Here is a 14,757-nt window from a genome sequence, read left to right as displayed (position 1 = left end):
TGTATTTTCTGTTGTACAGTTCATTTGCTGTTATGGATAAAAAGTGTCTTTTTTTGTTTCAAAATAGCTGATAACTATTCACTGATAGCTGCCAACATCTGAGAATAAATATAATAAATATGGCCTGTATTTATATAGCGCTTTACTAGTCCCTAAGGACCCCAAAGCGCTTTACATATCCAGTCATCCACCCATTCACGCACACATTTACACACTATAATATAATTCTATAAAGTTGCTCTATATAGTGTGTAACTGTTAACATAGAGCATTATTACATTTTTTGCTAATGCAATCATATGGCACATTGACTTCTGAGGAAATTTTAGACGGCACTCGTCATCAGAAAGGTTGCCTACCCCTAGCCTAGAGGAACTGACTCTTCATAAATGAATCGAGTAGGGATCGCTATCCCAGGATGGTCAGTCATACGATGCAAGATTCTCTCAAGCACAGCGCATCAACAGGACTGAACTGCCAGCCATGCAGGAGGAAGATGCAGCAGATCCTCTCTGATCACAGCCACCCCAGCCACAGACCGGCAGGTGGTTCAGGAACATTCAGGGATAGTTTCTACCCACAAGCTATCAGACTTCTGAACTGCAGACATTCGGCACACACCATTACACACTCACTACAACTACTGGACTCTACAAACTGTCACTATAAACCAATTTAAATCCTTACTGCACAAGTTTTTGCACAACTGTAAATTCCAAACAAATTCTCTTAATATTAATACTTTAGTATTTTGTTATTTATTATTATTATTAATAAATACATTTTCTTCTTTAATATAACTGCTCACTTCTATATGTTCATGTAAAGCTGTGGCTACAATGTTTATCTGTACATGACAATAAAACATGAAACTTGAAATTTTACAGTAGTAAGTTTGATAAGATATATTATTTACCGTAGTGAGGGGCTTTGCTGGGTGAAAACCGTTTACGTCTGCTATATTTAACCTGAAATAAAAAGGATCATTAAGCAGATTTGTTTATCAAAAGCAAATGAAAGAATGTTTCACAATGAGGTGTACAATCATACAAGATAAACAATACTCACATTTGCACGCTTGGTTGAAGAGTGTATCTGCTTGAGCTCATGATTCCTTTCAAGTTCACACTCTAGCAACTGCTTCACCACCTGTAGCTCAGTGAACAGTATCTGACAGTGTTTGCAACCAGGAGCAGGTGTCCTCGGGAGAGGACGTCCCCTCCTTTGCTTTGCTGCATAGTAAGGTGCACTGCTTGGGATTAACACATCAGGGGATACCACTGTTGAATGACAAGTAACCTTGCTGCTGGAGATAGAAGGAGGCTGCATAATTGGGATGGTGTGGTCACTGAGAGTGTCACTGGCAGAGAGAGGAGGCTGTAGGTTTGGTCTGGTAGAGTCACCCAGAGCCTCGCTGTCAGAGGGAGGAGCAGGCCGATGGTTCAGTGTATCATGGTCACTGTGAGCCTTGCTGTCAGAGGGAGGAGCAGGCAGGTGGATCAGTGTATCATGGTCACTGTGAGCCTTGCTGTCAGAGGGAGGAGCAGGCAGGTGGATCAGTGTATCATGGTCACTGTGAGCCTTGCTGTCAGAGGGAGGAGCAGGCCGGTGGATCAGTGTATCATGGTCACTGTGAGCCTTGCTGTCAGAGGGAGGAGCAGGCCGATGGTTCAGTGTATCATGGTCACTGTGAGCCTCGCTGTCAGAGGGAGGAGCAGGCAGGTGGATCAGTGTATCATGGTCACTGTGAGCCTTGCTGTCAGAGGGAGGAGCAGGCCGGTGGATCAGTGTATCATGGTCACTGGGAGCCTCGCTGTCAGAGGGAGGAGCAGGCAGGTGGATCAGTGTATCATGGTCACTGTGAGCCTTGCTGTCAGAGGGAGGAGCAGGCCGGTGGATCAGTGTATCATGGTCACTGTGAGCCTCGCTGTCAGAGGGAGGAGCAGGCAGGTGGATCAGTGTAGCATGGTCACTGGGAGCCTCGCTGGAAGAGGCTATAGCAGAAGCAACCTTTGACCCTTCCTCCAGTGCCCTAAAGATGCCCTCCTCAATTACAGCATCATCCACTTCATCCATGTGTGAGACCATTTGTGGTGTGGGATTTGATGCCCTCAGAAGTGCCAGTTCTTTAGCAACGTGTCTGTCCTTGGCCTTTTGCATGTAAAGTTTAATCATAGGTTTCTGAAAAAGTTAGTATTAGATGTGATTAGGGTTAAATTGAAACAGTTTTCTGTGTAACCATTAGGGGTGCAACGATACTCATATCGATATTGAACCGTTCGATACAGTGCTTTCGGTTCGGTACGCATATGTATCGAACAATATAAAATTTTTAATTTATTTTATCAACTTTCCTTCTGACGATGCTGTCTGTGTTAAGCGCTCAGTGGATCTGCGCTCGACAATGCAGCCTAGGCAGAGTAGTCGAATGCAGATTCACTGAGCGCAGGGCAAGCTAGCCAGATAGAAGTTAAGCTCTCCTTGCACCATGGCAAATTGAACCTCCCCCACCCTCATTCAGATCTGGTGTTTGGAACTATTTTGGTCTTCATGTGAAGTATGACCCTAAAGGTAAGCGCGTCATGGACTAAAGTAAAACAGTATGTTGGATGTGCCACACAATGCTCAATTACATGGGGTGGGAACTAGTGTGTTAGCGCAGTTAGCTCGTTAACGTGTTGGCTGTCCAGCCCCAGGCACGGGGCGATCCGCGGTAGCTCGTTAACGGAGATTTGCCGTGTTGTGGCGTTAAGGTCATTTCAACAAGATTAACGCTGACAGCACTAGTGGGAACACAACGAATATGACTGCACATTTACTCCAACATCATCCTAGCGCAAAAGACAAGTGGAAGCAGACAAAAACAGCAAGCATGCATGCTACAAACTTTACCCGAGTCATTTAGACAGCCGTTAGCACATGATTCTCCTTATGGGGACCTAATATGTTTAATATGCTGCTGAGAATATAGCCCAGAAGAAGCATATTGTATTGTTTAGTTCTGCTGAGCCAAATAAGACAGGTCAGGGTGAAGAAGTGACAGCCAAAGAAAAGCTTACCACAAAACGGAAAAGTTATGACAAATCAGACTATAAGGCAAAAAGAAAGTGCAGCTTTATGGTTTCATGGACAAAAGAATTTCTGTGGCTGCAATATGATGAGCTAAATAACCAGGGCTGCACATAAGTGGTCCGCAGGTGCGCATTCGCTGTCAAAATAAAAAACACGCACAAGAAAAGAAGTTAATATTATATAATTATACAATATTATACTTTAATGTATAATATTGTAAAGGAAACAAAACAGGAAACAAAACATAAATCAAAAATTGCTCTCTTTTTTATTCAGGCTACTTAAATTTTCTTTTGGGCTACCAAAAACTGAAGAGTCCCTGCCCAAAGGGCTACCAGGGATTTTGAAATTTTGCGAGCCCTGAGATATGTTTTTTTTTATTACTTTTTTGTTTCAGCAACATAAAATCTAAAAACTGTAAAACTTTATAATTTTAATAAATGACAAATTAAAAAGGCATGAACATTTTTTTTGTATCGAAAAAATATCGAACCGTGACACCAAAGTATCGAACCGAACCGTGAATTTTGTGTATCATTGCACCCCTAGTAACCATATATCAAAACTGTCAGTATTTTACTTATTTGGGCATCCTTCATGTTTTTATCTATGCACACAACATGCTTTCTAGAGCTCGAGGAACATTATATAAATGCAGCATACGGACAAAGAAAGAACCACCGTATTCTTCTATAGAAACTGGAAGACTTTCATTTCACCAGAGTAACAAATATGTAAAATGCAAGGTGCTAAATGTAAGTCCCTTTAACATAAACATCTGATTCCAGAGATCAAGGCTGCCTCACCAACACACAAAAACCACACAGAAACACCACAAAGTCAATAACATACCTGTAATTTGTGGACCTTTTCCAGGTGCTTGTCAAGCCGATTAAGATGTTTTGACTGACATAAGCGGACTGGACAGTCCAGATTTGTAGAAAAGCTGTAAAAATAGTAAAAAAAATTCTGAGTAGGAGGAAATAGAAATTGGATGTGTAAGATAATTGTATCAAATCAGTGGTTCTTAACCTTGTTGGAGGTACCGAACCCCACCAGCTTCATATGCGCATTCACTGAACCCCTCTTTAGTGAAAAATAAAATGTGATTTTTTTACTGGTGCACAAAATGAGCCATGCATGTCATGGCGGAGGCTCCGCCGAACCCCTGAGACCGACTCACCGAACCCCTAGGGTTCGATCGAACCCAGGTTAAAAACCACTGTATCAAATAAATGCAGTGCTTAGAACAAATGTGTAGGGACAGTAAATATAAATTTATCTTTCAGAATTTATTAAGACACTTACTGCCGATGAGAAAATTGGCTCAAAAGAGTCAGCTCAGTTTTATTTACAACCTGCTCTGTGACTCTTAGGTGCTGAACAATATCAGTATATACATGTCCACATATGGGACACTTGTGTCCATTTCTGACATAGTGATGCCTTTGAGTCTTTGAGGCGACAGCAACCTGTTGCCGTTCCTCTGTCCTCTGTGGCAACTCACTGCTCACGAACGCCCCCTGTACACAAAAAGAAGACGCATACAACTACTAAAAAAGTTTTATTTTTTGTCTTACTCTTACTTAATATTTACAAATGCCAATGAAAATAAATTATCTGCAGTACTGTTAGTAATTCTGACTACTTTTGATTTGACCTTTATATTTCTTTGAACATATATATACTGTCTTTGAATTAATCTTGTGTACGAAACCCACTACTACTCCTCCTCATGACCTCACTAAAATGGACTGGAGCTAACTCACCTCTTCCTTAAACTCATCTTTTCTCAATTGTCTTTGAATTTATCTGGTGGAGGTTTCCCATCATCTGTTCCATCCTCTTCAAATGAGCTAAGTTCTTCTCCTTCTTCTGGCTCCTCCCTTTAGGGGTCACTACAGTGGATCATCTGCCTCCATCTTATTCTATCCATAGCCGCCTCCTCGTTCATACCAACCCTATCTATATCCTCCATCACTATATCCTTGAACTCCCTCTAAGGGCTTGCTCTTTCCCTCCTGCCTGGCAGCTCCATATGGAACAATATATTCACTATGCCTCTTCTACATATGTCCAAATCATGTCAGCTTTGCCTCTCTAACTTTGTCTCCAAACCACCCAACATGAGCTGTCTCTCTGATGCACTCATTTCTAATCTTCTCCATTCTGGTCACTCCCAAACAAAATCTTAGCATCTTGAGCCCTGCCATCCCCTGCCTGGCCTTTTGCACTGCTTGTTGCTTTGGATGCTTGACTCCAGGTATTTAAACTCATGTACCTTCAATACCTTTACTCCTTGCATATTTCATATGAGCTGACCATCTGACGCAGAAGAATACAAAGACATATTTTGTTGAATGCATTGAAACTGAGAACAAATTTTACCTTTTCCATGGCCACTTTGTGAATCATTTGTCCCAAATGTTCTGCTTCATCCTTTGAATCATCTTTAGATTCATCCTGTGTGGGTCTGCTGTCATCTGTCCCATCCTCTTCAGATGCTGCCACCATCTGTTTTAAGAGAAGACAACAATATGTTTGGCTCATTTTTGATGGATAGATTGTGGAAGCAGTGAAACTGAGGATGAATTTCACATCTCTTTGTGGCATAGGACACCCAGTTTTGTTTTTCATGGCTACCTTAGGAATCCTTTTACGTTCTTGTTCTTCCTCCTCTTCTGAATAGCCTTCAGATTCATCCTGTGTGGGTTTCCAGTCATCTGTCCCATCATCTTCAGATGAGCTCACAGACTGTTATTAGAGCAGAAAAATATATATTTTGCTCATTTTCCATGGATGTGTGGAAACAACATATTTACATCATTAACTACAGGAGAAGAAACTTTGCTGGATTTTTCTTGCCCACCTTAGGAACCCATTCTCTTGCTTCACTCTCCTCCACACCTGTCCTATCGCTTTTAGAAAAGATCACCATCTGTTTTAAGAAACGTAACAAAACAAAACATAGAAAATAAAATAATTTCCAACAGTGCATTTTGAGGTCTAAGCATCCCAGAAACTGCACAGACATATGTCAGACATAACTTAAAACCACCAGTATAGGTTCATCAAGGCCCTGAGGGGAAAAACTACGTTTCCCACGAAATATTATGTTACTTCCGGTTTTGGCAGGTAATGGCAGACATGCATCCTTTTTTTTTTTTTTAATTTTGTTTTTAAAATTTTGGTCGCCAACGGAGAGTGTTTGGTAGCGCTGTCCTCAGAAAACACCGTTTGTACTGTTTCGAATCATAACTCTGGTTTTACGTGACCTATTAACACAATTAAGAGAATATCATTTGAAGTCCGCACTTTCAACACAAGTTGAAATGGAGACTGGGGCTGTGTCCCAATTCAGAGACCGCACGCTTGAAGTACGCATTCTGAGTGCGATTACGTCACCGCCACGTGACGACTGTCCCAACTCGAAGTGTACTCCAAATGCGCCGTCGATTTCCCCAAATATCAAGCGTGGTCCGGTGCACGCTTCGTGGTCCCATATATCCCGCAATTCATAGCGCGGCCATGGGTGTGGATAATTTTGCCGCATAATACGGCAGAAGGCAGCAGCTGAAGAGTAAACTGTCAAAAGTAAGTACTGAATATTATGTCACTTATTTATGTGCGAATGTTTTATAATGAAGAACATTGAAACATTAGTGTTGGCCGCATGTCGGCAAAGTTGTGTGACATTAGTGATGTTTGTACTTTCAGCGTTAACTTGGTTTTAAAGCTTCTACTTCTAAATATATATATAGTTGACCTTAATCTTACAGAGAATGTGATGATTTGATAGATAATTAAAATCAGTCGTATATCCACAAACACAACAAGCTGAAAGTCAGTGATGCTGCTCGGTTTGCAGTCCTGAATATCACGGCACAAGCAGGATTCACTGCACTGTTAATGTTAGCTATGTTATATTGCTGCCTCTGTTCGGTGGTGTCGAGCCAAACGGACTTTAACGTGTGTTTGAACGAGCTGACGGTTCACTCGTTAAGCTGAAAGAAAGATGCTTTAATCACAGGAGTCACACATGTGTCCACTGTACCATCTGGGAACTCTTCTTGTTTAGCACTCGTAATAACACAAACACTAAATCCTCCTTCTCTGGTGCTGTTTTGTAGCAGTGTATACACCTGAGACTGTCACCTGTCTGTCTGTCCTGCACTCTCTCTCTCTGATTGTGTAATAAAAGTCTGAACATGTATTTATAAGTTACACTTGTAGAGGAGGAGGAGGAAGAGCCAGCAGCAGCTGACAGATGGAGAGAATAGACAGCCTGTTCCCTGTTTGTGGTTGACTGCTAGAAAAGTTTACAATAACTAACCGTCTGTCCTGAATCAGTCTTATTAGGTAATGTTAAAATAATTTTATAATAATTTGTGGGAGAAAGTACTCAGGGTCTTCAAGTTAAACACTGTGAAAGGCAGCAACAAGTTTAATATTCAGAAACCTAAAGTATGTATCAGCAGCAGAATGGACCTAAAAATAAATGTTTGTTTCAGTTCTATGAAGCTTTGAGTATTGAGTATGAGGATTAGATTTTTTTTTATTTTTTTTTTTAGATTTAAGTATTTATTGTCATTGTCAGGAACAATGAAATTGTGTTTGGGGCTTCCATACAACCCATAAATACAATAATGAAGAAAATAATAAATACCCCTTAAAACCCAAGTGTAAAAATTTAACCCAGTGTGACTCCAGTGCAATAAGACAATCCTTAGCAACAACATAAGAACATGACAAGTAATGTTCATAAGAAATTCAGACAAAGACCTGAGAAACATGACAAGGTACAACAATGCAACCCATTCAATATTATTGTACTGTGAGATATGATGTCAGATATGATAGTTATCTATTTAAGAAAGAGGGGGGGGGGGGCGCTCAACTCTTTCTCTATCTTCTTAAAAAACTTTAGAGCACTTATGGAAATATGTGATGTCTTGATGAATCAAGCAGATATTTGAAGTTTACACAGCACAATTCTCGCATGAAAATATCTTAAAAGTTTATTTTGTGACCCAGAAAGAGTAATATTTCAAACTCTGCCACTCTGTGGTCCTCCGCCACTGCCTCGTTTGAGTTTTAACTGAAATGGATTCTGGGATATTGCATTTCGTCACTTCGAGCTGATTGGAGACCAGAACAGCCAATCAGATTTTTTTGCATCCAAGTCTGTGATTGGCTGTTTTTGTGGCACAAATATAACGGTGTAGAGAAAGAGTTGAGCGCGCACAGGCAGAAATGTTGAGAGCGCCAGCAACACATTGCGAGCGAGCGCAAATGGAAAAACCGAGGGAGAGGGGCTGCTGTTGTGTGTATGGATAATAGCAAACACTGAAATACATTTTTTGCACGCATGAATGAATTTTGTTCACTCAAATTCAGCTTTTCTTCATTCAAAATAAATTTCCCCTCAAAATGCAACATTTGCACTTGCAAACCTTTTTTTCGTGCGCTCAGAAAACTGGCACAAAAATAACGCCATAAGCCTGGGTCGCTCCATCTTTTTGTTCTGACGCCTTAAATTGGTCATGTGATTTCGGGCACGTCTGTCAACCGCAGAGGTTATTGTGTTAATTCAAATTCACTAAGAACACAATGACTATGCATTCAGATCACAAGTCTGATTGCAATACCTGCCAGACAGGACAGGGTTAAAAAACAACAAAAAAAAGCAAAAGAAACAACAACCAAAAACACAAAAACAAACAAACGAAAAAAAACCCGACAAGGTACCTGTTTGTATTCATGTAACTTTTGAAGGTTAGCTTCATACCTGAGAGCTGGTACCTTCAAATTCGTCATCCATGGTGCTTCGAAACTCTCACCAGAAATATCCGCTGCCGTACTCATGATCACATGACATAGATGATTCTGATTGGCTGCTCAAATGCTCATTAGAGGCGGAGCATTTTTATAACATTAGTTACCATAGGGCTTTGGAGCGTGATGTAACGGGGTGGGCGTGGAAAGGATTTTGGCCTGATGCGCCATTTTCGTGGTCAAAATAAAGCGCAAGCGAAAAAAGCCCCCCCCCCCCCACAAGAGCGGAGCGAAGGCACACACAACAGCCATGGTTCCTATTTGCTGTGTGGTCGGCTGCAATGTTCGATCGCACGACCGGCAAGAGAATAAGCTTGAAAGTGGTTTATCTTTTCATTCTTTCCCAACCTGGAAGCAACATGAGGCAGCTTGTGTATCGGATATTACCAAACGAAGGCATCTATCCTGGATAGTAGCTAGGGTTGCCAACCGTCCCTTAAAAAACGGAATCGTCCCGTATTTAGAAACAAAAGCACACGTCCCGTATTGAGCTAATAAGGGACGCACTTTGTCCCGTAATACAGTGATAATCAAAAGTAGTCTATAACTTTTAATGGAATTAACGCTTTGTTTGAAAACATAATTCCCAGCCCCTCTCCTGCTTTGTGACCAATGAGCTGACAGCACACTTATGACAATTCGAGTATGACAATTCAGATTACCGCTTATCTCATTGGTCGAGGAAAGGTCGCTTACGGAGAAAATACCGGAAGACAACAGATGACCACAACAAGAAGCATGGCCAACAGGGAAACAAACGCCGACACTGCGGTGCAAGTCTCGGACGACAGTACACCTAAAGCTGGGCAGACACTGTGCGATTTCTTCAGTCACGTTATTCAGCTCCTGCTCAAACTGCACGATTGACTCGCAGGGGTTAGAAGTTGGTAGGTCACGATGCAGAGTCTCACACTATACCGCCCGATGCTCTGATGCGACCTGAGTGCTCACACTGTGCCTCCATAACATGAAGGTTATAACAGAAAATCTGTCGCTCGCTCTCCCTCTCTGTCTTTCACTCACACAGACACACCACCACCATCAACTTTGCTAAATTGCTAATGAAAAACATGATCAGGCAGCTGTGATTGAGCAGCAATGTAAATCCAACTATTTTCACGGTTGTTGTGGTCATGATAATTTTGTGATGCCACATCAAAAAGGCTCGGATGAGGTTTCCAAAGTTCTACAAGTTGTGCCTCCATCGCTTGTGTCCAGATCACACGCTGCACAGCCGTGCTGCTCCATTTTTTTCACCGACGTTTACGTGTTTGCGCGTGAGCAGTGTGAATAGCTACGGTGACACCCTCACGAGCGATTGATGGTCGGGAGCTGGTCGTGAGGTGTTAATCACTTCTCGTTACCCCACGTATACTACACGATGCACGATGAAGGCCAAAATCGGTTCGATCACTTAAAAAACGGCTCAAAATGGGCCTAAAACTGCACAGTGTAAGCCCAGCATTAGAGCAGCAATGTTTGTTCCCCTCAGAGAAAGGGAAGAATGGGAAAAGGAAAACACCTGGCTGGAAAAAGTTAATATGGGCATGTGCAGTGAATATCAGTGCTATGTGGCCAGAAGTGATAATATAACTTATTTTGTGTAATAAACAACTGCAAGGATAGATGATTACAACAAATAGATCACTAATACATAAAAGTAATACATATTTTAATAATGATGATGAGTTAAGATGCGTAATCATGGGAACAAGCGGGTTTACAAACGGGAGCAGCTGATTAGCATTAGAAAAGCTGAAATAATACCTCAACTGAAGCCAATTGTACTAAATGCACTAAATGTGCACTGTTACAAGAATATTTTTCTTTCTATTGTTTTCTATTATTTTAAGTTTTCTGCATTTTCATCAGCGTACGAGACTCAGCAGCAGATTAGAATAACAGTTACACATTTAATAAATCACCAAATGAATACACGCAAGAAACGAGCAAACCTGTTCAATCCGAGAATTTGAGTTTGTGTTCCCTCAGCTGCAGACTCGCTGCTGTTTAAATGTTTGAGAGGAAGATTAGATATAAAGAAAACGTCAAACATAGACTCAGTCTGCGTTCACATTTGATATGAGGCCAGGACGGATAATGGCTGTGTCCTGTTTGAAGATCATATATGTAAAATTGTTGTCTGACCTCCGTCGATCCAGCCGCTCAGAGTCCGTGGTTACCATGGTTACTGCATAAGCACCTATAATGTAAACAGCTGACACAGCGGAAACCTACCGGGAGCATGGGTGTTTATGTTTTTCATTGCAAAAGAACTGTCTGTCTATGTTTCAGTGCCCTGGTCTGCCGCAGTTTCCACCAGCCCCACTCCAGTCTCAGCAGTTTAGTGACCTGACTGTTCCATTTTTAACTTTTGGTGTTTCTGCCTATCACAAGATTGATAACTTCAGTCAGCACTGTAGTGCATCATTCTCACATCAGAGGGACATTTGAATACTGTTTTATACAGCATATGACTGGAAGATGAATATCAAGCAGGCATAAGTGTGATGTTTATTGAACTGAGATCTCCTACTGTCATTTCTGTTGCTGGAGATGTCCACTCTAATTTAATTTAATTTAATTTAATTTAATTTAATTAGTTTGCTGCTTTGAATTATATGCAAACATGTCCATGTGGATTATATAAGTTGCTTGAGGAAGAGAAAATATGTTCATCAAAAGAAGACAGTTGAGGTACTCGGGGCATCTAACCAGGATTCCTCCTGGACTCCTAGGTAGGTGAGGTGTTTTTGGCCATGTCCTACTGGGAGGAGGTCTCAGCGGGCTTGGGGAATACTGTGTCCTCCAGGATGAGCTGGAAGGCATGGCTGGGTTGAAGGAAGTCTGTCAAATTGATAAGCAGAGGAAGTGGTGCAGCACCTGGTTCTGTTTGTAGAAGCTCAGATGTAGGGGCAGCCAATCAGATGAAAGCTGGCGTAAATAGAGGAGGGGTTGGGGTGGGGGCTCCAAAAGACTGTAGCATGCAAAACCACTACTTTGTACAATTTCTGTCGTCTACAGACAAAATCATCTTAACTTGTGATCTTGTAAGCTGCTGGTACTTGAGTTGTTTTATGCCTTTGAACAGAGCCTGGTGGGTATTTGGTCCTGCTTCTGGCATCAGTGCTAAGTTACACTAATCCAGCTGCTGGGTGTAATTTGTTATTAACTGGACTAGTTCATTTATCTATCTCTAGTATGCATTTGAAGAACTCATAATCTTCTGTGTTCTCCCTAGCTGCCCTGGGCTTATCCGTGGCCTTCATCTTAAAATTCAGAGACAACATGTTCCATGTGCTGACTGGCCAGTTCACTACTGTTCTGGTCACAGGCCTCTCCCTCTTCCTCTTTGACTTCCACCCTTCGCTGGACTTCTTCCTCCAGGCACCCACGGTCCTGCTGGCCATCTTTATCTACAATGCCAGCTGGCCCAAGGACCTGGAATATAGCCTGCAGCGGGAGAAACTACGGGTCATCAACGGGGAGGTGTTTGAGAGGTCAAGAGGGGTAGGAGACAAACCACAAATCCTCAGTAGTCACGCACACAAGCCCACACACTCCTTTTCCTCACACAACTTCGCTCACCTAACCCCGATGTATATCCACTTCCTCTACTCCCGCCCACATACCAAGTGCTCTGCAGGAAACTTGGCTCTTGTTTCTCTGTAATGTCATTTCTTGAGTGCAAGAGGAAACCTGATTCCCAGCTATGAAAATAGCATCCAGGCTCATGCTGGAGCCTTACTTCATAGAATTCCTTTAGTAGTCAAGTGTTTTTTGATGGAAGAAGCTATTTAACAATACAGTAGTCTGTGGGGATACTATCCTGGAATTCTTTTCATCCCCAGCGTCCTGTTCTGTATTGAAGAAACCCTGTAAATCAGGTGAAATGCCAGGTTTCAGGTGTTTGTTTCTTTGCTAGAGCACTAACAAAAATACCCTCTCCATTGGCAGCCGTGGCTTTAAAATGCACGGTACTTCCCCGGTGTTTTTCGGGGAGTAAATACTGCCCTCCACTTTCTGAAGACAGAAAAAAGATGTGCACAGTGCCTCAATGTCTGCAGATTTGTCCACTGGATTTGATCACTTGTTCATTCATTCTGATGCCTTGTCTCTTTTTTGTGTTGCAGGACAGTGAGGAGCTCGAGCTCCTGACAAAGGCAAATGCAGACAGTGTTTCTGATGAAGAGTCCTTGTAGTAATGATAGAGCTCACTCCCAAGTATCCAGAGGATACTCTGCATCTTTCCTGCTGCTGATATCGAACTGGACAATTGACTGGATGGAACATGGTCACAGATTGTCTGTGAAAGCATTTATTTGAACAGTGATAAGCAGGTAAACGGTGAAAGATACTGTTGATAGATTATATGATAGACTCCTAGAATTAAAAACAAAGTGTTTAATAACAGAATTAGCGAAATGTGTATATTTTGGAAACGTGCCTCTCTGTGGATGACTGCTGTCATTCATATGGGGGAAAGTACCAGCAACGCTGTTTGTTGGAAAATAAGTGATACTTTTGGATTCATTATGGATTCCTTTTATGGACAGTGTATTTCTTTACATGATTCCTGTTGTACATGCTGCTATTTGACTGCTTGCTGGTGCTGGACGTCTAAGGACCAGAAACTGCAGTTTCAGGATTGTTTTGATAATAGATTTGTTTGAAATTGTGGTGATTTTGAATCTTTATCCACACTATGATGAATTCAGTTTGTATTGTACTGTGGAAGAGGCAGTTTATTTTTTTATTTGTTTATTTTCTGAGCCAGAATAAGTGGCATTGACATAATTGCCACTAATGCCTGACTTTCTGTCAGCACCACAAACTCCCTGCCTCTCTTACTTGGGGCTTGAATATTTTCTTGTTAAACTGTAAAATAACATTGTCTAAAGATTGTTGTTTGTGCCATTAAAATCCTCACGTGTGAATGCATTTTCTTGTAAAATAAATGGCAAGTTGTTTTACTTCTGTGCAAGTAATGCAATTTAATACAATTGCTGATGTCTTGTCATAAATTTGTGCATTTATTTAAATACTGAGGTTTTCTGGAGGAAGACCTAAAGGGTACTAGCTGCTCTAACTCCATGTTTTTCTTCTATTACTTTGCACATGCTTGATAGCTGTTTTAGCTCCCTATCAGTTCCTTTAAGCCAACTCTTAGATATTTTACCCACCTGCTAAGTGACTTAGCATTCAGCATGTAGTTTCTTTTGGGCTTGTCTTTGAATGCATGCTTGTCTTGTTCAGTTGGCTTTATTGCAGGCAGAGAAGTGATAGGATTACATGCAATTCTTGCTTCTTTATTCAGGAATTTGACAAAATGACTAAAATCTGGGAACATTCTGTGTTCATCTTGAAACTCTGTCACCGTTCTGTTCCACCGTGCACTTAGCCAATCAGGCAGCTTTGCAGCTATCCTCTGATTTTCCACACAGTCATGCAAAACTTGTAAACCTTGAACATAAGGTATGGCTGACTCAACACTGCTTAGAAAATCTGCAAACTCACGTAGATCTTTAGTGTCTTTGTTGTTAATTTTTGGCCACGACTGAATCTTGTCACGATATGATTTGCCTATCACAAAGGGATCTCCAAACCTGTCGTTGAGTATCTCCCAGGCAGCATGATAAGCGGTGTCTGTTCCAACCAGAAAATGTCCTTCAATAGCCTTCTTCGCTGAACCTCCAACATACTTTCTCAGGAAGAATAGCTTTTCTTGAATTGGCAGATTCTTGCGGTCGACTAATGTTTGAAAAGACAACTTCCAGTCATTATACTGCAGCGGATCACCTGTGAAGACTGGAGGCTCTGGCATTGGGATTCTGTTTGCAGTGATAGCTT

General features: G+C 41.5%; 1 protein-coding gene and 2 long non-coding RNA genes across 4 annotated transcripts; 1 reads left to right on the top strand and 2 right to left on the bottom strand.

Moving 5' to 3' along the window:
• Nucleotides 1-1,807: 1,807 nt before the first annotated feature.
• Nucleotides 1,808-4,461, bottom strand: LOC309695605. The gene is made up of 3 exons (XR_014273192.1): nt 4,381-4,461; nt 3,925-4,018; nt 1,808-2,181 (listed from the first exon to the last, which is right to left on the bottom strand). It is a non-coding gene; the product is annotated as an uncharacterized lncRNA (long non-coding RNA).
• A 1,236-nt stretch (nt 4,462-5,697) lies between these two features.
• LOC309695600 lies at nt 5,698-8,901 on the bottom strand. Its single transcript, XR_014273187.1, has 3 exons — nt 8,861-8,901; nt 5,942-6,010; nt 5,698-5,826 (listed from the first exon to the last, which is right to left on the bottom strand). It is a non-coding gene; the product is annotated as an uncharacterized lncRNA (long non-coding RNA).
• A 2,645-nt stretch (nt 8,902-11,546) lies between these two features.
• LOC309695593 (UDP-sugar transporter protein SLC35A5-like) lies at nt 11,547-13,350 on the top strand. Of its 2 annotated transcripts, XM_082516339.1 has the most exons (3): nt 11,547-12,064; nt 12,149-12,417; nt 13,041-13,350. In XM_082516339.1, exons 2-3 carry the CDS (start codon nt 12,196-12,198, stop codon nt 13,107-13,109), a joined length of 291 nt encoding a protein of 96 aa, XP_082372465.1. In that variant the 5' UTR covers nt 11,547-12,064; nt 12,149-12,195; the 3' UTR covers nt 13,110-13,350. The 2 variants fall into 2 exon arrangements, with proteins under 2 accessions (XP_082372465.1, XP_082372464.1); XM_082516338.1 differs by having other exon boundaries at nt 11,548-12,417.
• Nucleotides 13,351-14,757: the final 1,407 nt, after the last annotated feature.

This window comes from Aulonocara stuartgranti (assembly GCF_965226115.1).
Source record: "Aulonocara stuartgranti genome assembly, chromosome: 19".
In the NCBI taxonomy this organism is placed as follows: domain Eukaryota; kingdom Metazoa; phylum Chordata; class Actinopteri; order Cichliformes; family Cichlidae; genus Aulonocara; species Aulonocara stuartgranti.
The sequence above is the reverse complement of the archived record's forward strand: the minus strand, read 5'-3'. Positions and strand labels throughout refer to the sequence as shown.